Genomic DNA, 21,671 nt, shown 5'->3' with positions numbered 1-21,671 from the left:
AATCAGGCGCCATGTGGCTCCTCACCATAGCCCCCACAAAGCCAGTGGTGGGCTCAGGCCCTGCTGGCCATCACCATGGCCCTTCCTGACAGAGGGGGACCTGTGGTCTTGCATGGCACAGCTCCATGGGGCTGCCACCAGCTCCCCACAGGCCAGAAGGGACCTGCCACAGCTTTTCCAGACGTGGTTGTTCCTGATCTGTGGCTGGCAGCTTGGTTTTGGGACCAGTGGTTGGCTCCCCTCCGTCCACCTGGATGCACAAAGGTCACCAAGATGGCAGGGGAGCTTCACCCCGGGATTGAGGCAGTAATCTGGGAATGGAAGGCATGTGCTGAAGCCCATGTTCGATGCTGTCTTTCACAGGGCACTTACAACTCACCAGCCCTTTTCCTGTGCTGCCTGTGTGCTTCTGTCACCCCCGGCTATTCTTTACATCTCACCTTTTAAGGACATTAGGAAATTAAAAAATAAAAATAAAAACAAAACAAACAAAAAGAACCCATACCGCAATAGCATCTCCAGGTGATGGAGCCTCCCTTAATCGCATTCCCTCCCCCGACACAGTCCGGTTGCTCCACCTCAGGGCGCACCCCGGAGCAGCCTGAGCCCCATTCCCGCCCCAGGGTGCGCATCCCTCGGGGCGGACACCGGCAGCCCGCCTCTCCCCCGGGGCCAAGCACGGCTCTTCCCGCCCCTGCCTAGTGGGCTGATGGGGACGGGGACGAGGCAGGGCCCCGCAGCCCCTTCCCCGGGGCCGGCCGGCGGTGGGACCCGCGCCAGGGGAGCCCCGCCGGGCAGAACTAATGCCGGGCCCGCATTGTCCCCCGCCAGCCGCCGGGTGGTTTCAATACGAGCCTGTTTAACAGGGGGCCGATGGCCGGCCGAGGCACAGAGCCACCGCTGCTGCCGGCCCCCGCCTCCCCGCCCCCGCCGCTCCGCGCTCTTTGTAATAGTCTCATCTACAAGGACGATTGAAACTTTATAGTGTATGATTCATAGAGCGGGGCTGGCGCTCGGAGCCGCGGCGTATATTACATTAATCTGTGTCAGGCCACTAAAACAGAGATATGAATATGAATTCTCCATATTGCAGGGGAGATAAATGTGCTTGTGAATAATTGATCGGCGCCTATGGAAAAAAAAAATTAAAAAAAAATAAAAAGAAAAAAAAAGCGGGGGAAAAAGGGCTGGGGAAAATACGGTCATGCCATGAAAGTTAGCCGGAGATCGAACGAGCCCCGAGATGAGCAGGGCTGGTGCGGGGCTGCCGGGGGCGGGGGCAGCCTCAGCTCGCCCCGCGCCCCCGCCCCAGCTCCGCCGGTCGCTGATGTCGGCGGAGGCTTCGGGGCCGCTCCAGTTTCAGAGAGTGCATCAAAAACTCAACCAAATCAGCAAGAAGGGATGACAGGAGCCGGGAATGATAACAATCGTAGGAACGAGCCAGTTTGAGCACACACACCCTACTAATTTTTTTCTTCCCTTTCTCTGTGTCTTTTTTTTATTATTATTATTATTTTACCTTGTTAAAAATAGGCCCTTTTTTCCGAATAAAACAAAAAAAAAAAAAAAAGAGGCATGCATACCAATCAGCGTGTTTCATAACTACCTCTCTGTGACAAAGCCAAATCCCCGTAAAACTGCCGTTTGCTTTTAATCTGTTTGGCAACTGCGAATTTCTGAGTTTGCTGAACTCGAGATTATATCAACTTTTCACCGTTCTTTCTTCACAGATTTCTGCCATTCTTCTGTTACTGCTAAGTAAATAATAACAAAAACAAGACATTTTCCTGCTGGGGGAGGATGGAGGATTATGCAAACGTATAAAAAAAGTGTTTTCTGGCAGCCTTTTAAGTAGCACGAAAATGTATCTTGGCACTCGGTTGTCGTGCTAAAGGAAGCATATTACTCCTTTTAGTTCCCATTCGATTCAATGAGACTTTATTTATCAAGTTAGGGTAGCGCCATCATTAAAAAAGAAAAAAAAAAAAAAAAAAGGTAGGAAGCTAGTACTTTCCAATTTACTCTTATCAGCTCTAAGCATTCCTAATTACCGCAAATCGTTTAGCTTAAGCTTCTTCCCTGCACTCTGGTATACATCTGCTGGGGTGGTTCTCAATGAAAATATGACAGAAAAACTACAAATTATTTTCCTGCCAGGGTGACGTAAACGATCATTCCTAGCACGGTTCACGTGACAAGCGAAGCCTCGGGACTGAGAAGCTCCCGCTCCTTCCCAACCCCGACGCAGGGGCTCCGGCTGCGGGAGCGGGTGGGGGCGGCACGGCGGCGTTCCGCCCGGCCCGGGCTCCGCACCCGGACAGCCTCCGAGGGCTCCGTGCGGTAGCGCGATGACCAGCCGTACACGTCCTGCCTCTCTGAAACTTCCTGCAGGAGAAATGGCCACCTCACTGTGGCTCTCCGGGGAGGGAAAGGCGATCACCCTGCTCCCCCAGGTGCCGAATAGGCTGAGGCAGCGGCCTTTGGGAGCGGCATTTCTCACCTGCTCTCGGGACTTTTCGGTTTTCCCTTTTTTAAGGGGGAGACTCCTTCCTGTCCAAAAACTTTGGGAGTGGCGAAAGTACGCTCTGTCCGAGCAGGCAGCCCGCAGCCCAGGGCGCGCTCGTCCAGCAGTCGGCATGCGGCTCCCAGCCCGCCCCGGGGACAGGAGCCCGGTGCTTCAGCCCATCCCCGGAAAATGCTCCGGGCGCGGTGGGGAAAGACGGAACGGTGCTCACACCGCGGGGTTTCATTCATCGTCCCCGGCTCCCGGTAACACCCTCAGCTGCTTGGGGAGGGAAGCGTCAAAATTGTTAGCGTTACTGGCGGGGGGGAGAGGTGAGAAATTCAAATAAGCAGATGGGGTGGGGGGGGGGCGGGGGGGAAATCCAGTTCTGCAACAGAGTCAGCTCTAGACATGCTGAGGCTTCCAGAGGAAAACTGCCAACCAGATAACTACTGGGAATTATCGCTCTCCGGAGGGTAATCAGGACTGTAAGCGCACTCCGGAGGACGCAGCTGGCTTTCTGGCCGAGTTAAAGGCGGGCAGGCTCGGGCTCTGCGCCCCAGCCCAGCGGAGCCGCGGGCCGGGCGCGGCGACGGCGCCGCCCGCCGCCCACAGAGGGCGCTGCGAGCCTGCCCAAAGCGCGGCCCGCGGCCCCGCTCGGCCCCGCTCGGCCCCGCTCGGCCCCGCTCGGCCCCGCTCGGCCCCGCTCGGCCCCGCGCGGCCCGCGGCGCTCGGGCGCGGGTGCCCGCGGACAGGCGGGCGGGCGAGGCGCGCATTCGGTGACGCTGGAAGCGGCTCCAGTGCCTGCGGAGGCTCCTGTGCCGCGCAGGAATCCCCGCTCCGCTCCCCCCAGGACAGTTCGGCAGCGCCGCGCTCGCCCTGCCTCGCCGAGCATCCCGGCGCGCCGTGAAGGTGCCGAATCCACCTGGAGGAGCGGAGCCGGTCCCTGGCAGCCGAGCCAGGTCGGCGCCCGGAGGCGGCGGCACCCCGGGCTGCTCGAGGACGGCCGCATTTCCCGAGAGGAATTTAGGAACCGGGGCAGCCGGTGCGGGACTGAGGCAATTTCATCTGAACTGATATGAAAAGAGACAGCAATTGCGTCAGGTCTACACCAGCACTGACCTGACGCACCGTTAAGCTCTACAGGCTTGAAGACTTTTTCTTTCTTTTTTTTTTCTTTTTTTTCTTTTTTTTTTTTTTTTAAATACGTCTTCCCTCTCCCCGAAAGCTAAATCACTCTAGTTTGGCAAAAAGTGCAATGTTCTCTTTTGTTGGAAAAATTACCAACGCGGCACTGTCTGTCATTTAAGAAAAGGGAAAAAAAAAATACACCGAAACAGCTAAAAGCCAAAATACAGAGTAATTTATGGTATGCTAGGAACTGCAGGATGTCAAAATGAGTCTCTTTCCAGAAGTTCTCCTTCAGATATTCCACGCAAAATCTATTTTGCTTGACCTGTTTCTCTGCTCCATCAGAAAAACGCAAAATATAAGAGCCCACCGCCTCCACCGCTTTGCCAACAGATCTCTAAGCCATAGTTTACCGAGGTTTTTTGATTGAGATGATTTTGCAGCTAAATCAAGATCAATATTCTGATCTCTAACAAGAATTTTATTAATATTTTATTTGAAAATCTCATCTTGTTTCCAAGAAGTCCTGGTTTGAGGTTGGTTTAGTTTGGATAGGGCGTCACCGCATTATTTCTTAATGACTTTCCCAGCTGCTTCTTTCCATTTTCCACCATCAACAACCATCTGGTATCTTATTAGCACCTCAATGCTCATTTAGTGTTCTCATTTAGGAGGAGAAAAAAGAGAAATAAACACTCAAAAATATTACACATTTCAACGGACTGTCTTTGGAAGATTAATGCCTTTATAAAACTATAGATCCTGTCTTTCAGTCTATTTTCAACCAGCAGATCGGAATTGCGAAACTTTCTTCTAAGATGTGCAAGAGCTGCCTTTTTTTTTTTTTCTTTTTTTTTTCTATTAAGATTGTATTTAATCTCACAGAAAAATACTTTTCACCGTTATATTTCCTCTGTGTTTATTCAAAGCGCATATCGCTACATAGAATTATTTTTCCTGAACTATGGGTTTTTTTCATCTTGGATGAGAATATATACCAAAGCACTAAAGCTCTTGATCCAACTTAGCAACCAGTTTGGACAGCAAAGTTATATACTAGGGAACTGTGAGAAAAGTTGTCCCTTTCAGTTTTAAAAACTATTTTGAAACGTGAGTGGAAGTCAGATCCATTTATGTCTGGAAAATGGATACTACAGAACATATCTGAATCACCACAATTAAAAAAATAACTTTAATATTACTAAGGCAGGAGCCAGCTTCACTCAACTTCATAAATTTGCGTGTATAAAAAAGGAAGCTCGCAGCTTGCTTTTTGGCAAAATAGCTTGGATTTGCTACTTGAAGATTCAGTTACCCAAAGGAAGAGACTTTACTTTTAGAAAACTAATTATGAATGTTTGAATATATTTGTAATATATGTATAAGACCTGTAGCAACAGAATACATACCTGAAGAGAGCTCATAATTTCATTTAGTTTATTAGACAAAAATATATGATTTAGACAAGTTTTGCTGACGTGTTATTTACAATCTGAAATCACTCTATATACAGAAAAAAGAAAACCACAAACACATGGGAAACATTTACCAAACAAATAATCCAAGAATGGTTAGAATAACACGATCTGAAATGGTACAATGAGTAAGGGGATCCATCTACAGATTTGTGTAATGTTTTTATGGATTTGCACCACCTTATTGCAAAAAGAGATTTATGGGAGTCGTTTATACCGTTTCCTTTTTTTCACTCTCTCTGTCCTTAATACCAGTCTCTGTAATATTTTCTCACCAAATCATTTAATCAAGCAGAAGGGAGAGCTGTTAAAATTCTCGGTGTTCCCTCTTGCTGAGCCAAAGAGCTGCAGGGGGGGAAGGGAGGAAAGGAAAAAAAAAAATAAAAGACATAACAATCTTTCAGAAAAAAAGTTTTTTTTTTTCTTCAGTTGTGTGTCTACTGCTATAGCCTCTTAGTAATAGATAATCTCACAAAAATCATTGTCTCTGGTGTAATTAACACAAGATCTTTGAGATCTGTTAAGTTTTAGAAAAGTTACAGTCTGGCTATGTAAAATTGCAATTTAGTCTAAGTTTGAAAATGCTAGAGCAACTCCTGGGCTGTTCTCATTGTCGGTATGTATTATTATGGTGATGATTAGGTGTTAAAATTAGTCTTTCTTATTCAAACACTCTGCTTCACATAAGTAACATTCCTACAGTGAAAACAAACAAACAAACTCACTTGTCACGGACAGGCTGGAAGGGCGATTTTAGCGGCTGGGGTGGGGAGTCAGTTCTTGGTACATTTTCTCTTTCTAGGAGACAAAAAAGAAAAGAAACAAAACAAAAAAAAAAAGAAAAGAAAAGAAAATGAAGAAAAAAAAAAGCCAAACAAAAACAGCAGAACCATTTTAGAATAATAACAGTAAGTATCTGGACACTGCAAAGAACACACTTCCCTCTCGCCCTCCTGCAGACGTGAACAAATACATGTGTATGTGTGTACAGCACTATACCCTACTTTTAGTATTTAAGTAGTCTGCAAGCTTTTCTTGACACATTTCTTACTGTGCTTGAAGTTATTGGGAGATGGGGGTCATCAAAGAGGGAAGGAAAGCTCAAACCTCTATGTTTCACTGCACTCTTCCTGAATTTTCATCTTACTTGATGGGCGTATAGGGTGAGAATGTAATAGTCCACGTGAAATGTGCTTAATGTATGTGACCAACATGCTGGGTGGGGGGCCGGAAATCAACGCTAGAGTAAACTGTAGCTCCATTAAAAGCAATCAGTTACACCAGTGTGACACCATTCCTCAAGGAGAAGTTCACGTTCAAGTGTTGGGGGTGGAGGGAGAGGTGAAAGCCTGATACATTAATTACCTATGTGTTTGGGACTGGTCCTCTCTGAAGGCTTTTCACTGCTTAGAGCTCCCAGGGTTGCTGTTAAAACAGAAGATTGTTGCTGGGCCTGGAGGTGGTGATTGTGATGAGCAGCATGGTGGTGATTTACTCCCAAAAAGGACCTCACATTTAGAAGAGAACTCTGAGTGAGGAAAGCCCCATTTGTCCAGTTGTGAAATTTGCCAATCTGGCATGTGTAGAGTCCATGGCTAGGGAGAAAAGCAGGATGCTGAATCTGAGGAGAAGTGTGGTTAACCTGGGGAGGAGGGGGTGGAGGAGGAGAAGATTTCAGGGCACCATCAGGACTTGTTGCCGTCTCTGCCAAAGACCAAATCTTGGGTTTGCTGTGAGATGGCATCTGTAAATTGTTCTGTCCTCCAGGACTAATGATTCTCGTGCTATTGTCAGAGGTCTCCTTCACCATGGCCAGTGCATCTTTGGGTTTCAGCCCTTCAGACCCTGACAGTGCCAAATCCTTCTCCTTTTCCAAGTGCTCCTCTTCACTGCTTTGTCTCAGGAGCTCGGGCTTCTCCTCCTCTTCCTCGTTGCTCTGCTCCCCATCATTCTCATCGATTTTATCTATATCTATGCTCTCCAGATCAATTTCCTCATCATCTTCATTCTTTTCAGGGTCCCCCTCATTGTCACTCCCGAAGAGGTTTGCATCTTCTTGGTCCTTACTCCTGGAGCCCCAGGTCACCTTGTTCTCCTTCTTGAGCCGCCGGCGGGCGTTGGCGAACCAGGTGGAGACCTGGGTGAGGGTCATCTTGGTGATGATGGCCAGCATGATCTTCTCACCCTTGGTGGGGTAGGGGTTCTTGCGGTGCTCGTTGAGCCAGGCCTTGAGGGTGCTGGTGCTCTCCCGGGTGGCATTTTTGGGCCGCCCCGGGTCCCCGTATTGGAATTGTCCGTAGGGATAATAGGCGGGGGCAGTGTGGGCAGCAAAGGTGGCAGGGTGGACACCCGGATTATCTTTCAGCTCGTACTGGGAGCCCTGCAACACATTCAGACAAGCGGAGAGGAAAAAGCACATCAATTATCTCGTTAGCGTCTCTAACAGACCTGAATAGGCTACTCCGGGAACCGGAATACGCCTTTCAGCGGTGCAAAGGGTCTTCACAGCCAAATTCGGCCCTGCCCGTTGCAGGCTCTTCACATTTAGGTCATACAGAGAGGTGTTCCCAAATGATTCACCTTCTTTCAGGGAAAGGAAAGAGAGGTGCTAAGAGGGGTTGTGACAGACATTGCGAGTATTTTCTCCGCGAACCAAACTAAACGATGGAAAGGCAGCAACTTCGCCTTTGCCTCGGCGACACAATTTACTGTGCCCTTGAAATTATCAGGCACATAGAACAGGTACTACACCGCAGTTACAAACTAATGCCGTGTACAGCGCTGCATTTATCTGCAAAGTATCAGGGGGATGTTAGAAATGCATGCAGAGCATTCTTTATTTTTGCTCCTAGTGAGATGAGGCTGGGGGGATGAATGCACAACTTCAGTACGAAGAGACTCATAATGTGAAAGACTTTCCATACGCATGCCAACACCACCATCCCCGCTCCCCCCAAATCATGCACCAAGATTCTGGAGTAAAACATTAACTTCTAACTGTTAGAAGAGCCTTTAAACTCTGGAATGAAAACTGATCCAGGCATTGTAGAATATGGATATTTAGACACTTTATCTCATAAGTTTTACTTTGATCCGTCCAGAACAAACACAAGCTGTTTACAGGCGTTTAGAGACGGTGATTTATTTGCGATCAATATTCTTTTTATCATCAGTAGTAAAACACACAAAGTCAAATTATCCCATCAGGTGTTTTGGTAAATAACATTTTATCTTTCTAGCAACCTCATTAGGCCTCATTATTACCGCAAATTGTCCCGATATTAACCTAATATTTTAGTTCTTGATTTACAAATGTTCAGAAATTTAGAATTTATTTCAAAATATCACCATCATGGTTAATAACTGTAATAAAATACCAGGATACTTTGCGAGTAGGAACGGGAACTGTTCCAAAATAGCTAACATTTCAACCAGTTTTCTTTATTTTTTCTATTGCGACCTCGCCTTTTTTTGTTTTGTTTTTGTTTTTTCGCCTAGTCCAGAAATACATTCTTCATACTACTATGTCATACTTTATGTCAGCCTTAGAAATCGACCTCTTCAATAATGTTTGTGAAGAAACTAATTTAACTTTGTCAAACAGTTAAGAATGTTCATGTATTTTAATTTCAGAGACACCGCTTATACACAAAGAGTAGCCCGATTTAATTTTTGTAATGTGTTACAGAGTGGGCTTTCTGCACTCCCTTTATTCTACTGTCTTTTGTTATTGTTGTTGAAATTATATTTTTTGTGTAAACTCTGTTGGGAATTCTTTTGAAGAAGCCACATGTGAATCACTCATTGCTTCTGTCTCAACTTTTACTGCGTTTCCAAAATCAAGGTTAAAAAAAATTACTAGGAAATGCACGCTGTTTAAGGTGACTTTATAGGAAATGTTTGCAGTAGAAAAATCATCTGTTTTCAGATGCTGTCCCTTGTTCAACAGTGTATTTTCCTATTTGCCTACATATATGTATTAAAAACTCTAACAAGTTATGTATTGCGTGCATTCAGTTATAAATATTCGCACTTTTCCGTGTCAGGGGGAGAGCAAAGAGGGACATTTAGAAAATTAAGTGGAACCTATGTGTAGCGCCGCCGACAATTTTGGTAATACCAGCAACGAAAATGTTTCAACAACACCGGATATTAAAACAGTTCGTTTTGAAAAAAAAATGTTTCACTTTCTAACTATTACGTTTGTAAGAAAATGTCAGATTAATCCCGAAGACAGTCTGGGTGGCTACATGTCTCTTAGAATTAACGCTGATATGCGTTTTTGCCTCGATGCCTATAGTGGGATGTAGATGCCCTCTTTCGTTTCATGCAAATCCCATCTATGATACCCGCCATAATCAGAGTATGAAAAGTTCAAAGAACAGAACGGGACATTTTCAAGGCTTAAGGAAAATGCCTTGAAATAAACGGGCGCCCCAGGTACCGACACTTTGGCCTTTCGGACAGAACCTGTTTATTGCTCAGCGGCAAAGAAAAGTACCAAGCGGCAAGAGGAGCGCGCTGGAAAACCCAGTGAAACAGCAGGACCGACAATATCACCCATCAACAACACCACCAATAACAACAAAGAATGAAAAGAAAACAAAAATATAGCCGAGTTGCTAGGGAAAACCGACAATACGGAGGCAGGAGCCCTGCTTAGCGGTTCCACCGCCAAGGAAAACTCGGAGGAGTTTTGCCCGACTGGAACGACGAGGAAGATGGGGGGCTTCGCGTGCAGACGGAGCCCGCGACCCCCAGCCCCACTCTCGCCCGCAGACCCGTCGACAATCACGCTTCCCTCTCCACGGCGGACCCAGCGCCGGGTGTGAGCCGCCACCGCAGCCGGCCCGCCGCCCCCCGCCCCCGGCTCCCCCGGCCTCCGCGGCCGCGCTCGGCGGGCCCGGGCAAGCGCGGGGGCAGCGCGGTGCTCACTCACCATTTGGGAGAAGAGGCCGAGGTCGGCGGTGTAGGGCAGGAAGGCGCTGTAGTTGGGGGCGCTGTAGGGGCTGGCGTACATGCCCAGCACCGAGGTGACAGCGGCCGAGCCGCTGCCCAGCTCGGCGCCCGCGGGCCGGCCCGAGGCGGCGGCGGCGGCGGCGGCGGCTGCGGCGGCGGCGGCCAGCACCCCGGGCCGGTCGCTCCCGTACACCGCCTGGCTGGCGCTGAGATACTGCGGGTAGCCCAGCTGGGGGAAGGACATCTCCGGGGCGCGGGCACGGAGGCGGCGGCAGCAGTACTGGCGGCAGCAGCAGAAGCGGCAGAGATATAAAAAAAAAAAAAAAAAAAAAAAAAAAAAAAAAAGAGGAGGGGGGAAGAGGGGGGGGGAAGGAATTATTAAAAAAAAAAAAAAAACCACGAAGAAAAGGGGAGGAGGGAGCTTGCTGAAGAGCCGGGAAGGGGAGCGGAACAAACCCGGGCTTCTCTGGATCTCTCTCTCTCTTTTTTTTTTTCCTCCCCCCCCCCCCCCCGCTCTTTACTGGAGTCAGGCAGGGAGAGAGAAAAGAAATCGAGCCGATAATTTTCTTTTTTCGTTCTGATTTCTTTCTGTCAGATATATATTGCACCCTAGGTATGGAGGAGGAGGAGGAATGTGGCAGGATTCAGTGGGGTGTCTTTCCTCAAATCTCGGCTCTTCTGTGCTCCTAAATCCCTTAGATGTGATCTGATCAACAATTGAGCTCCAACTGATGTGTCTGCCCTTAGGTCCTAGGCTGATCTTTCAGATACAATTTGAAGTTGATGTTTTGATTGGCACCCACTTGAGCTGGAAGCGCCGCCCCGCGCCCCCCGCCCGCCGCGCCGCCCCCCTCGGCGCAGCACGTGGTGCGCAGCCCAGCCCGGGCCGCTGGGCTCGGAGCTGCGTGCGTGTGTGTGTGCGTGTGTCCGCGCAGCTGCTGTGCTCTGCTCCGAGTGTATTTAATGTTTAGCAATGGGCTCCTTTCAGAAAAGCCCCCACTGCTGTATGACAACCTGTCTACACGATTTTACAGCTGTCCAACATTGGGGTTTTGCTGTTTCGCAGCCTTAGTGTGTCCCCTTTTAACAAAAACAACTGTGTTGCTGGGGTTTTTTTTCCACCTTTAACATTGAGTCCCCCTTGTCGTCGTTGGACTCAGGAACAAACGAGAGTAGCCGTGAGAGGAAAAGGGGTCTTTGCAGCCAGGCAACTTGTAACAATTTACCACTACCAAAAAAAAAAAAAAAAAAAAAAAAAAAAAAAAAAAAAAAAAAAAAAGAGGCAGATAAATAAATGCGCGATCTCTCTACAGCAACCCGCAAACGCCACTCTTACACAAACACATATGCACAACTTTGCTGAAAGTCAAAAGGCTCCTAGCAGTACTTCCCAGGAGAATCTTTAGTGAAAGAAAAAAAAAAAAAAAAGAAAGAAAGATGGAGGGAAAAAAAAAAAGACCCGCAGCGATGCGACCCTCCCCGCCGCCCTTTCTCCTCCTCATGCCCTGCCGACGGATTGACATTCAGGGACAATTATCATAGGCATTGCGACAGTTCTCAGAATACTGGAAATAAATAATCCCGCAAATCAACAACCTCGACATGTATGCTGAGGGGCACAGAAGACCCCCAGCCCTCGCCCCCGAGCGGGGGAGGGGGTTAGGGGGAAACCGAGTGTCTTCTTGATTGTCAAAACTTCCATCCTCCCGTTTCAGTGGGGACCGAAGGAAACACATCGGGGGGAAACACAGGGAGAGGGACGAGGTGGGAGCACACAGGGGACACACACACGAAAGGACCAAAACGAGCTCTTGCCGTTATGATCATTAACAACAATGATTACAGGAAGGGATTTTTTTTCTCTCTTCTTCTCTTTCTCCCCTTGGAAAGGGGTGGAAGGTGCAGCGGGAGACAAAGGACTCCTCTGCAAGGGACCCGGCTGCCTTACGGGAGGCGGACTGTCACCGCTATGCCGTGCCTGCGGTGCTGTCCAGTTCCCCGACGTGGCTGGGTTCGCCCGAACCGCGTTGGGACCGAGAGAGCATAGCACTGCCCGGGCGGCACCGCAAACTTTCCCTTTTCTACCGCTGCCGGGGCCCTCCCAGCTCCCCCGCTGTGGAAAACGAGGAGCGCGGGGGCGGCGGGCCGAGGGCTGGGCGTTTCTTGCCCCGACCTTCCCAGCCCCGGTGGGACTGCCGGGGGCCGCTCTGCCCCGCGAGTTCAGCGCGCAGCCCGCGCCGGGGCTGCGCTCCCGCTCCGCCGGCTGCGCAGAGTCCGCGCGGCCGGGCCGGGCGCAGCCGTCCCTTCGGCCGGCCCCGGCGGAGAGGCCCCGCGAAAGGGCGCGGAGCGGCCGTCCCCGGCCCAGCCCTCGCCGCCGCGGTCCCCGCAGCCCAGGAGCTCCGTCTTTGTGCTGAAAGGGGCGGCCGAGCTCTTCCTTAAGGGACAGCGCGGCGCGGAGCGGCCGCAGATGCGAAGGCCCGCGGCTTTTCGGGATGGAAGGGGAGAGGGGGAAGGGAAGAAGGAGGAGGAGTGGGGGGACGACGGGTGTCTCTCTCCTTTTCCCGAGCCCAGAGCGAGAGTCAACCCTAAGGTTCGGGCCGCTCCGCGGGGCTTCGCGCTCCCTCTCCCAGCTGGCAGCACCGGGCTGGGGCCGGCAGCCCGGATCCCGCCGGGAACTGGCCGCGCGGGAGCGGAGGGAAATGCCTCCCCTCCTGCCAACGCCCCCGCGGGGTGTCTCCAACCCCGGCCAGCCCTTTCCTCCCCGTGCTCCAGGGAACCGCTCCGTCTCACGGTGTTGATTAAACTTCCTTCCCCATCAGTTGGAAATAGGGAACTTTCCCCTTCCTATGTCTAACAGGGAGAGCAGTATCTCCCCCGCACCGTACCAAAATCTCACCCTCAAAGCAGGAGAGCGACCCTCAGACAAAAATGCACCGCTGTAACAGAGCTGAGTGGGACTTGAAATTTGCAGCCTTATTTTGCGAATGGAAGTGTCACATTACAAGGGCTTCAGGTAAATAAAGGTGGGATAAGCACCGACGCTGCTGAAATCTTCTTAGCTCTTTAGATCTGTGTGGAATGTGTATCCAGAAAAGGTTTCCACTTGGAGGCTTAAGAAATGTGAGTCATCCCCTCCCCCACTCGCTCTCATCCTTCTCGGATCGGCTAAGGGAAGAAAAAAAAAAAAAAAAAAAGGAAAGAAAAGAAAAAATAAAAGGCAAAAAAGTCTCCTTTGCTTTTCTATCAGCCCTGCATCTTTTTGGTGCGAACTTTGCTACTCTTCACCTTGAGTAGAAATGGAGCAAATAAATGCAAAGTTCAGGTTACCTGTAACTGTGATTTCGGAAAGAAACAAAAAGAAGGGAGACAAGGAAAAAAACAAAAAACCAAAACAACAACAAATGTAAATTGGAAGGAAAATAAAGTAGGAAGGGAAAAACCGCCAAGGAGGGGGAAAAGTTAGAAGGCTGGTATAAAAGCTTTGTTCGTCATCTGCAAAGTTCCTTGGGTAAGGATGAGCAGGGTCCTGCGAACGCCATTAATTATGTACGATTCTGATCAGAAAATGCCAATTCCCACGCGATTCCTGCTCCTGCACAGGACATTGCCCATTATTTTTTTCTTTATGACGGTTTATTAAGTCACTTTAGTAGGCAACCTTTCAAAGCCCTTTTTAATTTTTTCCCCCTTGTGCAAGTAAGCTGGGACCAGAGCTGCTACACTAAGCTCCTTAGCTTGAAAATCAGTTTAGTGAAGGTCTGGGAGATTCTGGGTTTATTTCCTCCCATACAAGACCTATAGCAGGAGCTTAATAACAAAAGTGCGAAAAGAACGAAACTGTACGGAAAATTACAAACATCAGCAGCAGCTGCCCGAAGCGCTAGGAAAATCTTTCCCTAAACCCTGGACCTAAACCGTCCAAAAGGTCGGTGTGATCAACCCCTCCTACTCGTAAGTTAGCTTCAAATTGTTAATAGGCGGAATAAAATACAGATTTAAAAAAAAAAAGTTGTAATCATAATTCGAAAAATAAATCTCTTCCTTTTGCCTTTTTTTTTTCTTCCCATTTTTTCCCCTGAGAACTGTGTTGTAGTTGCTTGAAAGCCTCCTTAACTTTCTGCAAAACCTAACAAAAAGGAGCGCAGTGCCAACTCATTAGCCGAACAGCGTTTTAAAAGACGATAAACAGTCACGTAGCAAAAAAGGATTTGGGCTGAGAGTGAAAAGCAGTCACCTTCCCGTCGGAGAGCGGATGCACATCAGAAATCAGGCGGGAGAGAAATACCTAACAGCGCTGGGCATAATGTGATTATACCTAAGGTAATCGCTTAAAATAAATTGTATACTGTTTAAAGTAAATCGACCTAAATGGCCACGCTCATCTAATTCAAAGATCATTGGGCAGATAAACTTCTTAAGGAGCCTTTCTTGAGAAGGAGTTTGCTAAAACAGTGTGATCCTTCTAGTATCTTAAGGCGATGCATCCAGTGCCAAGAGATTTTCTCTTTATTATTAACAAATCAGTTTAGATAGGGGTCCGATAAGAAATGCAAATCCAGACATAGGGGTCGCTGCTTGGCCGAATTTTAACTGAAGGCTGGTTATGCGGGAATTGACTACAGGGTACGTTTGCAGAGAGGCTGTGTGAAGCTTTTACACTGACTCTACTGAAAAATGAAGTCAGTGATTTTGATCTGCTCCAGATGTCCTAAGAGTGGATATTGCAGTGCTGGGAATCCGCACCAAATATCTGAGGGCAGTGATGGTAATCAGCGCAACCCATCAGCCAGGGGGGACTGGCAATTGTGATAACCTGCTGCAAATGCGCAGGGCTGGAGATGGCAGTGATAAACCGCTGAAAATATCTTCAAATGGAGATGACAGAGATGTTGAAAGAGACACCTAACTGTGGGGAGAATAGGATACTAAGCAGAGCACAATCTGAGAGTGCAGTTCAGATACTTAACTAGTCTACGGTTCACCCGTGTAATTTCCACAGTGATACATGCGTTTGGGTGCCGTCTCCGCGGGCAGATACAGGAGCATATGGCCCCGTTGGTAAAACTCGGGGTTTATGCGGCGTTGATAATCAGATCTACCAAAAGAAAGGGAGGTTTAGTCTCTAAAGCGCCTTGTTTGTGGCTTGGGGAGAAAAGTTTTCATTTAATTCTGTAACTGCTCTGAAACATCCTGGTAACGATTTGTTTTGCAAATCCTCTTTTCATTTTCAGGTCTCACCGGTAACAGACAAAGAAATTTAAGATGATTTCTTCAGTTAATAGTCTGTTTCAATTTTCTTTCCGGTGGAAAGACTGTGCGGGGGGGAGAGGGAGGTGTGAAAAAAAAAAAAAAAAGATTATCCGTATGTTGCTAATTTTCTGACTGTTCTCAGCAGGTAGTTTCAATGTCTTTTTCTTTTTTCTTTCCTTTTTCTTTTTTTTTCTTTTTCTTTTCCCTAGCGGTCTTTTTATTAATGTGTAAGTTTAAAATAACTCTACCATGTTAAGTATCAATCCTATATATTTTAATGATACATCGGTGCAGGACAGAAACCATTAATTTAATATATCTCTCCTAGATTCTAATTATGCACCGACTGCCGACTATTTGGATCAGTTGACTGAGTTTTCATTAAGTGTATTACATATGATTTAGCATGGGACCGTGTTTCATTTGAGGACGTTTACTTTTTTGGAGATGCCGGCAGTGCGGGGGTGGCTCGGCAGGACCGTGGCAGGGGTCTCCTCTCACTGGTCGCCTGCTGCCAGGCCCTGTCGCCGCCGTGTGACCATCCTGAGCGCTTCTCATCAGCCCTGATTTATGAGCCTTGTTAAACACTCATTATTACTTTGCACCTTTTTTCCAGCAGGGTCTGGGAAACAACCCCACTTTGTGACAACAGAGCATGTGACAAACAATTATAGGCGGAGAGGTGATGTAGCTCTGGAGCGCCAGGCTCCCCTCTCCTCCCCTTCACACCCAACCAGAGGGACATTTCTGTTAAAAGGAGAAGGAAAGGAGGAAGGAAGGAAGGAAGGAAGGAAGGAAGGAAGGAAGGAAGGAAGGAAGGAAGGAAGGAAGGAAGGAAGGAAGGAAGGAAGGAAGGAAGGAAGGAAGGAAGGAAGGAAGGAAGAAAGAAAAGGAGGGAGGGAGGGAGGAATTTTTTTAAACTCACTCTATTTTTGCCAATTTAATTCATGGTAACAGCAGCCTTTAGAATTCTGACTGTGCAAATGAATGGTTTGGTTTGTCTAAATAAACACAAATTTGGAATCAGGGATACGGGATCGATTCCCTAAGTGTGAATATGTACACATCTTCAGTGTACACAGGCAGTACAGGAAGGGATCCAAGCCTGAGCAGCTGCAGTGTTTGATTGTACTCAAGGTAGCAGCTAGTAAGGTGTTTACAAAGATTATTTTATGCAGAGAGAAAGTGTATGTGCTTTCAAAATAAAAAATGCAACTTTTTAAAAAGTAAATTAACAGAAATTGACTTTCCCCCCCAAATCCTGGTGATGACTTTTTATTAAACCTTTATCAATTCACCTCAGATGAACTTACACTTATTTGTGGTAGCAACATGAATTCATGGGTATTCTCTTCCTTTGCGCTTTTGCAAATGAATTCGTAGAGCTATGCACACAGGCCTATATGAACAAGGATTAAAATCTATGGAATGTATCACTTGCCTCTCTCACACTTTCTCTCTCTGTCCATCTCTCTACCTATCTATGAATATTTCATGGGTCTGAACTTAATTAACAAAACAATTTCCATTTTGTCTCCAAAATGATCAACAGCAATTATGTGAGTTTTTTAAGATTTATAATTTTATGTCACCAGACTGTTGCTTGGGGGCAGAGGCACAATTGCCGTGCCAGCTGCAGTTGTATTTATTTGTTTTTCTTTCTTTTTTTTTTTTTTTTTTTTTTTCTGTCTTGTTCCTGTAGGGCTGCATTATGCAGTTTTTAATTAGTTTGTGTTTGTATTTCACCCGTCCCAAATCAATGCCATCCTGGAGCAATGCAATGTAAATTCCTGCAGTACAGGTGTAGCTGCTAGCTCTGGAACACTAGGAAACTCATGTCTTACAAATGAAAGCAGTGAATGCCATTCAGCCAAACTGTCAGCTTTAAACAGCCAAGAGGAAGGAGATCAAAGCAGGGAGCAGGAACTTCTACTCTCCAGATTAGTCTTTATGGTTTGAACACCTAATGCTATTAAAGAGAACCAGGACATATAGCACATCGTTGGCTACAAAGTTACTTCTAATTTTGCTAAAGTCCTGCCTTATTTTGGCCAATGTAAGCCTTCAGAGCATTTCAAGATGCACTGTTTCCTTTGAGGCCTAGTAGCTACTCATCGGAAATTATGCAGAACTAATACCTTCAGAGACACATTTCTGTTTGTGCACATATTTATATAACTTATCGCCTTTTGAAAGATAATTTTGATTTCCTCCTAGGTTCCACAAAGTCTTTTAATAGAACTTGCAGCAATAAAACCTGAAATTCTAGTATCTCCAGACATGAAAAGTCCCTTTATATTGTGTTTAGTGTCTCTTCTTTCTTGAAATGACCTCTGTATGGTGGTGTATAAATCTATTATTCCAGTCACCAGGGAATTTTTTAAAGCATTTTCATTTTTTTTAAATTTTTTTTTTTTTTGTCAGGAATAAGAGATCGTTCATCTTTAACTAGGCCACATAGAAATTATGATTCAACAGCAGTGTATATTTAATTAGAGTAATCTCACTTGAATTTAATTACCTAATGAATTATTTGTTTAAAAGGTAAAAAGGCTTGTTTGCCAAGTACAGTGCAACCCACTGATAAGAACTTCCGTTATAAGAACATTAATATAAAAAAAAAAAAACCACAATATTTTATGGTTTTATATTTTAACTCTGCTTCTGCCAGCCGTCGGTGGGCACGCCGAGCTCACTACGATCAGGGCTCCCTTCGACTCCCGGCGGGGAGCCTTGCACAGCCCGCCGCCGCCGCCGCGCGTAAGTAACGCGCCTCCCTGCGCCGCGCAGGCGGGCCTGGGGGCGGGCAGTAGGAGCCAGAGAAAGACGGGACACGGACGTCTTTGCCGGCTGAATTGCGAGGCGAGAAGCCGACGCCATTCGGCAAAGGGCGGTGAGGATTCCCGGCTGCAGTCGGTGCGCGACGCTCCGCGCCCTGCGCATCCCGGGGCGGCCGCCGGGATCGGAGCTGCTCCCCAGGGCTGCTGTCCTTTCAGTGCCGCGTCTGGAAGAGGTCCTGGCCAGAAACAGGAAGATGTCAGAGCGGGGAGTGACAAGCTACAAAACAGTCGTCATCTATATTTTTTTTCCTCTCTTACTTTCCCCTTAGTTATATGGTCAGTGCAACTAATCACAATCCTTTGATTATTTATGCTTCTTCAGCCGCGGCAACAAAAACTGGCCAGCCTCTGCCCTTGACTTTTCTCCTCAGTTCCCAAATTTTCCAGCTACTTGCATTGTTTGCTTAAAAAATACATCGCATACAGTGCTGAACTGCAACACTTGTCGGAGGGTTTGTCTGAAAGCATCACAACTCGGGCATTAGCCAACCCGGAAAAAAATTTAAAAAAAAAAGGAAAAAATAGAAAAAAATATTTCCTCCCTTTAAAAAAAAACCTTATTCAATAATGGGAAGTTCTCCTTGATGTATTCTACTTACCTGATGCAGAGAAACTAGATCAAAAACATTTTGGTTTGTTTGTTTGCTTCTGCGCTGGTGGTTTGACAGCGGGTCCTCTCGAAGGCGTCACTGGGTGGCTACTTGTCGCTTGGACCAAGAACTTTCGGTCTGTCCTTCCCCCTTCCCACAACAGAACGAGGCCATCGGCAGGGCCTGAACTGGAGTGCGAGGCGCAGCAAGGGGTCAGACCGACCTCTCCTTCCCTTGCTGCCCCAGCAGCGATGCTCAGGCACCACTGGTGGATCTCTGTTATATTAGAGAAAGCTGGATCTCTGTTATATTAGAGAACAGATGTTAAAAGATATCTCTGGAGGTGGGAAAGGTGGCCTGGGGATGCCAAACATGAAAGAGGTATTTCTCCCTTACCTTCCTTTGGTAGGTAAGAACCTACCAAGCATTTCTGCTTGAGAAACACCAGCAAGAGGGAAAGAGGAGTGTGTGTATACTCAAGCCGTGGGCAGGGAGGGTAAAGTAGGTGCAAGCTTAAAACTAAGCTTGAGCAATGTTCAGGCACCATTTCGAGACGCAGCCGCGCTTGGGAGTCCCTGTTGGGTGTCACTGAGGCTCCCGCTCACGCAGTCCCGCAGCGAAGGAGGGCACCGCTGATGTGGACCCGTGGGTGTGGACGTACCCAACACGCAGGGTCAGAACTGCAGAAGTACCCACGGATCAAAATACCAAACCTGTCTGCTCGGCGGGGAATTCCCTCCCGGTGCCCCTTGGCCGCGCCTGACCAGGTGGGAGGCGACCCGGCGGAGGCGGCGAGCGGCCCGTGGCCCTGCGCGGCTCCGGCACCTCCGCCCGCAGCGCCCTCACCCCGCTCCTGCGCCCTTTTTGTCGCCGGCCTCTGAAGAAGCTTTCCAGAGCTGCCTGCCCCGCTGCAGGCATACCTGCTCAAAGCCTCAGACAGTCGCTGAGCAGCTTGCGCTGTGCGAAACTTACGCCCCAGCAGTTCAGGGAGGCGAGGAGGGCCCCTCTCGGCCTTAGGGGTCAAGGGATGCGGTGAACATCAGGCAGGAAAGGAGGGATGAGAACGAGCCTCAGTCTCTGCCGTTCCCTGAATTCTCCATTTAAGGGAAGGAATCCTATTTTTTTTTTTTTTTTCATGAGTTTTGGAGGTCTGGCGAAGTGAAACAGGTTTATGTACGGGATGCAATAGCTGCTGGTGCTGTGGGAGCAGAGGGGCTTACCAGCTCACCAGCACCTCAGCTCCTATTTCAGGGTGCCAGAAATGTTTGATGACCACTTTGCACTTTCAGGTAAATATACCAAGTGTTGAACCCAAGAGTAGCCTCAGATCTGTTACAGTGAGAATGGATATTGACTTCAGAAAATGTCAAACCTCATGATTATATTAAAAATGTCTAATATATTCAAAGCTCAGATCATGGTCATTTTTAGATCTTAGAGCAAAATTATCACAACATTTCATTTCACTGTTTATAGTCACATAAATATGTTGGTCTCCTCTACTATGTGTCATTTGCACACACTGTTATTAGAATCAACTGGCACCCTCACTGAAATGTTTGTAATGACTTTAGGATATTATGGGAGTTATAGATCTGCAGGCCTGGCATTTTAATTCTTGAGGACCTAGGCTTTTCTTAAAGTTACAAGTGCAGTTGCCACAGCACAGCTACATAATGTAATTTATTCCATTATTTTTTATAAACAAACATCCTGGCTATCAGATCATATTTTTCTGTGTACTTTTATTCTTACCCGCCTCTTTGGAGCATCTCTGTGTTTTCACTGTGTTTTTACTGATAACCTATAGCTGTATAATTTCAATCATGTAGTTGTGGTAGGACAAACCATTAAATAAACCTAAGACTAGAACTTATTGAATTAAAATTCCTCACCAAAGCTTCTCAGATTCTTTTTAATATTCAATAAACAGACTAATTTACAATGTCATTCTATCTCTTCTATAGCTTTCTTCTAACACTGCAGTATTAGTAGCAGTTGGTGTATTTCTTTCTTTGGTTTCTTTTTCCTTAGATGTATAGTCACTCTTTTTGCTATTATAATTGATTTATGTATCCATTGATGTGTGCTGCATTTTAATGACGACTCTTTGTTTTATCCAATAATACTTTTCAATAAGATTGTTTGGACTGAATTTTAAGGATAGGTGTAAACTGATGCTTAGAGTTTTAATGCCCAACATTGACCCCGGCAAGATTTTTGCACTCAAATAAGACTGAAAATTTTTATGCATTTTTACATTTACCTATGTTTTTTTACTTTACTTTAGGTTTACTAAAATGTAATAACCTTTCCTATTTTGCTTCTTTCCTCTACATTAATATGCTAAATTCTATGAGGTCCATATCTTTTACATTTTTCTTTTTTAACAACTCCATATTATATTTGAATGGCAGGACAGTTTGAGCTTGACCTGTATCAAAGAGCACTGGTCCATTGAAAGCATTGGAACAGGATAACAGTGAGAGCAGAAATAAAGTGTGTTTAATAAAATAATAGTAATGAAGTGAAAATACATCCACTAAACACTTTATTATGTGAAAATCCCTCATACGTGGTTCTTAAACAAATTAGCGGGCTAGTAATATGACTTTTTAAACAACAAAGTTAATCATGTCCTCCACTGAATTTTTTGTCTAGATACTGTAAGAAACAGAAAACTAAAAAAAAAAAAAAAAAAAAAAATAGGGTTGGGATCTTATAGTAGTTAAATCACTGTGGCAATTTGTAGAACTTGGTGTGCAATTATGAGCTCCACCATTGTACTCTAGAATTTAGCACTGAATTTATTATATTGATTCACTGCAGGTTTTTCTCCCCAAAATTGCAGTTCTTCATCCCTTATGTTTCATTTTACATATGCATGGTAGTTCCCTGACAAAGGTGGCAATTTTGGGTTTTT

At 46.7% G+C, this 21,671-nt stretch overlaps 1 protein-coding gene across 1 annotated transcript; it reads right to left on the bottom strand.

The window, feature by feature from the left end:
• Window positions 1-4,982: 4,982 nt before the first annotated feature.
• Window positions 4,983-10,345, bottom strand: IRX1 (iroquois homeobox 1). The gene is made up of 4 exons (XM_021528788.4): window positions 10,049-10,345; window positions 6,475-7,489; window positions 5,835-5,907; window positions 4,983-5,454 (listed from the first exon to the last, which is right to left on the bottom strand). The coding sequence occupies exons 1-4, from the start codon at window positions 10,310-10,312 to the stop codon at window positions 5,397-5,399; spliced, it is 1,410 nt and encodes a 469-aa protein (XP_021384463.1). The 5' UTR covers window positions 10,313-10,345; the 3' UTR covers window positions 4,983-5,396.
• Between the last annotated feature and the right edge of the window lie 11,326 nt (window positions 10,346-21,671).

This window comes from Lonchura striata, chromosome 2, assembly GCF_050655825.1.
Source record: "Lonchura striata isolate lonStrDom1 chromosome 2, ASM5065582v1, whole genome shotgun sequence".
NCBI classification, from domain to species: Eukaryota; Metazoa; Chordata; class Aves; order Passeriformes; family Estrildidae; genus Lonchura; species Lonchura striata.
This window is presented reverse-complemented; position numbering and strand designations above follow the sequence as displayed.

Coding starts and splice junctions, on each gene's coding strand:
- IRX1 (XM_021528788.4), bottom strand. CDS start 10,312: ATGTCCTTCCCCCAGCTGGGCTACCCGCAGTATCTCAGCGCCAGCCAG. Junction 7,490..10,048: donor TCGGCCTCTTCTCCCAAATG/GTGAGTGAGCAC, acceptor AATGTGTTGCAG/GGCTCCCAGTACGAGCTGAA. Junction 5,908..6,474: donor GACCAGTCCCAAACACATAG/GTAATTAATGTA, acceptor TTTGTCTCCTAG/AAAGAGAAAATGTACCAAGA.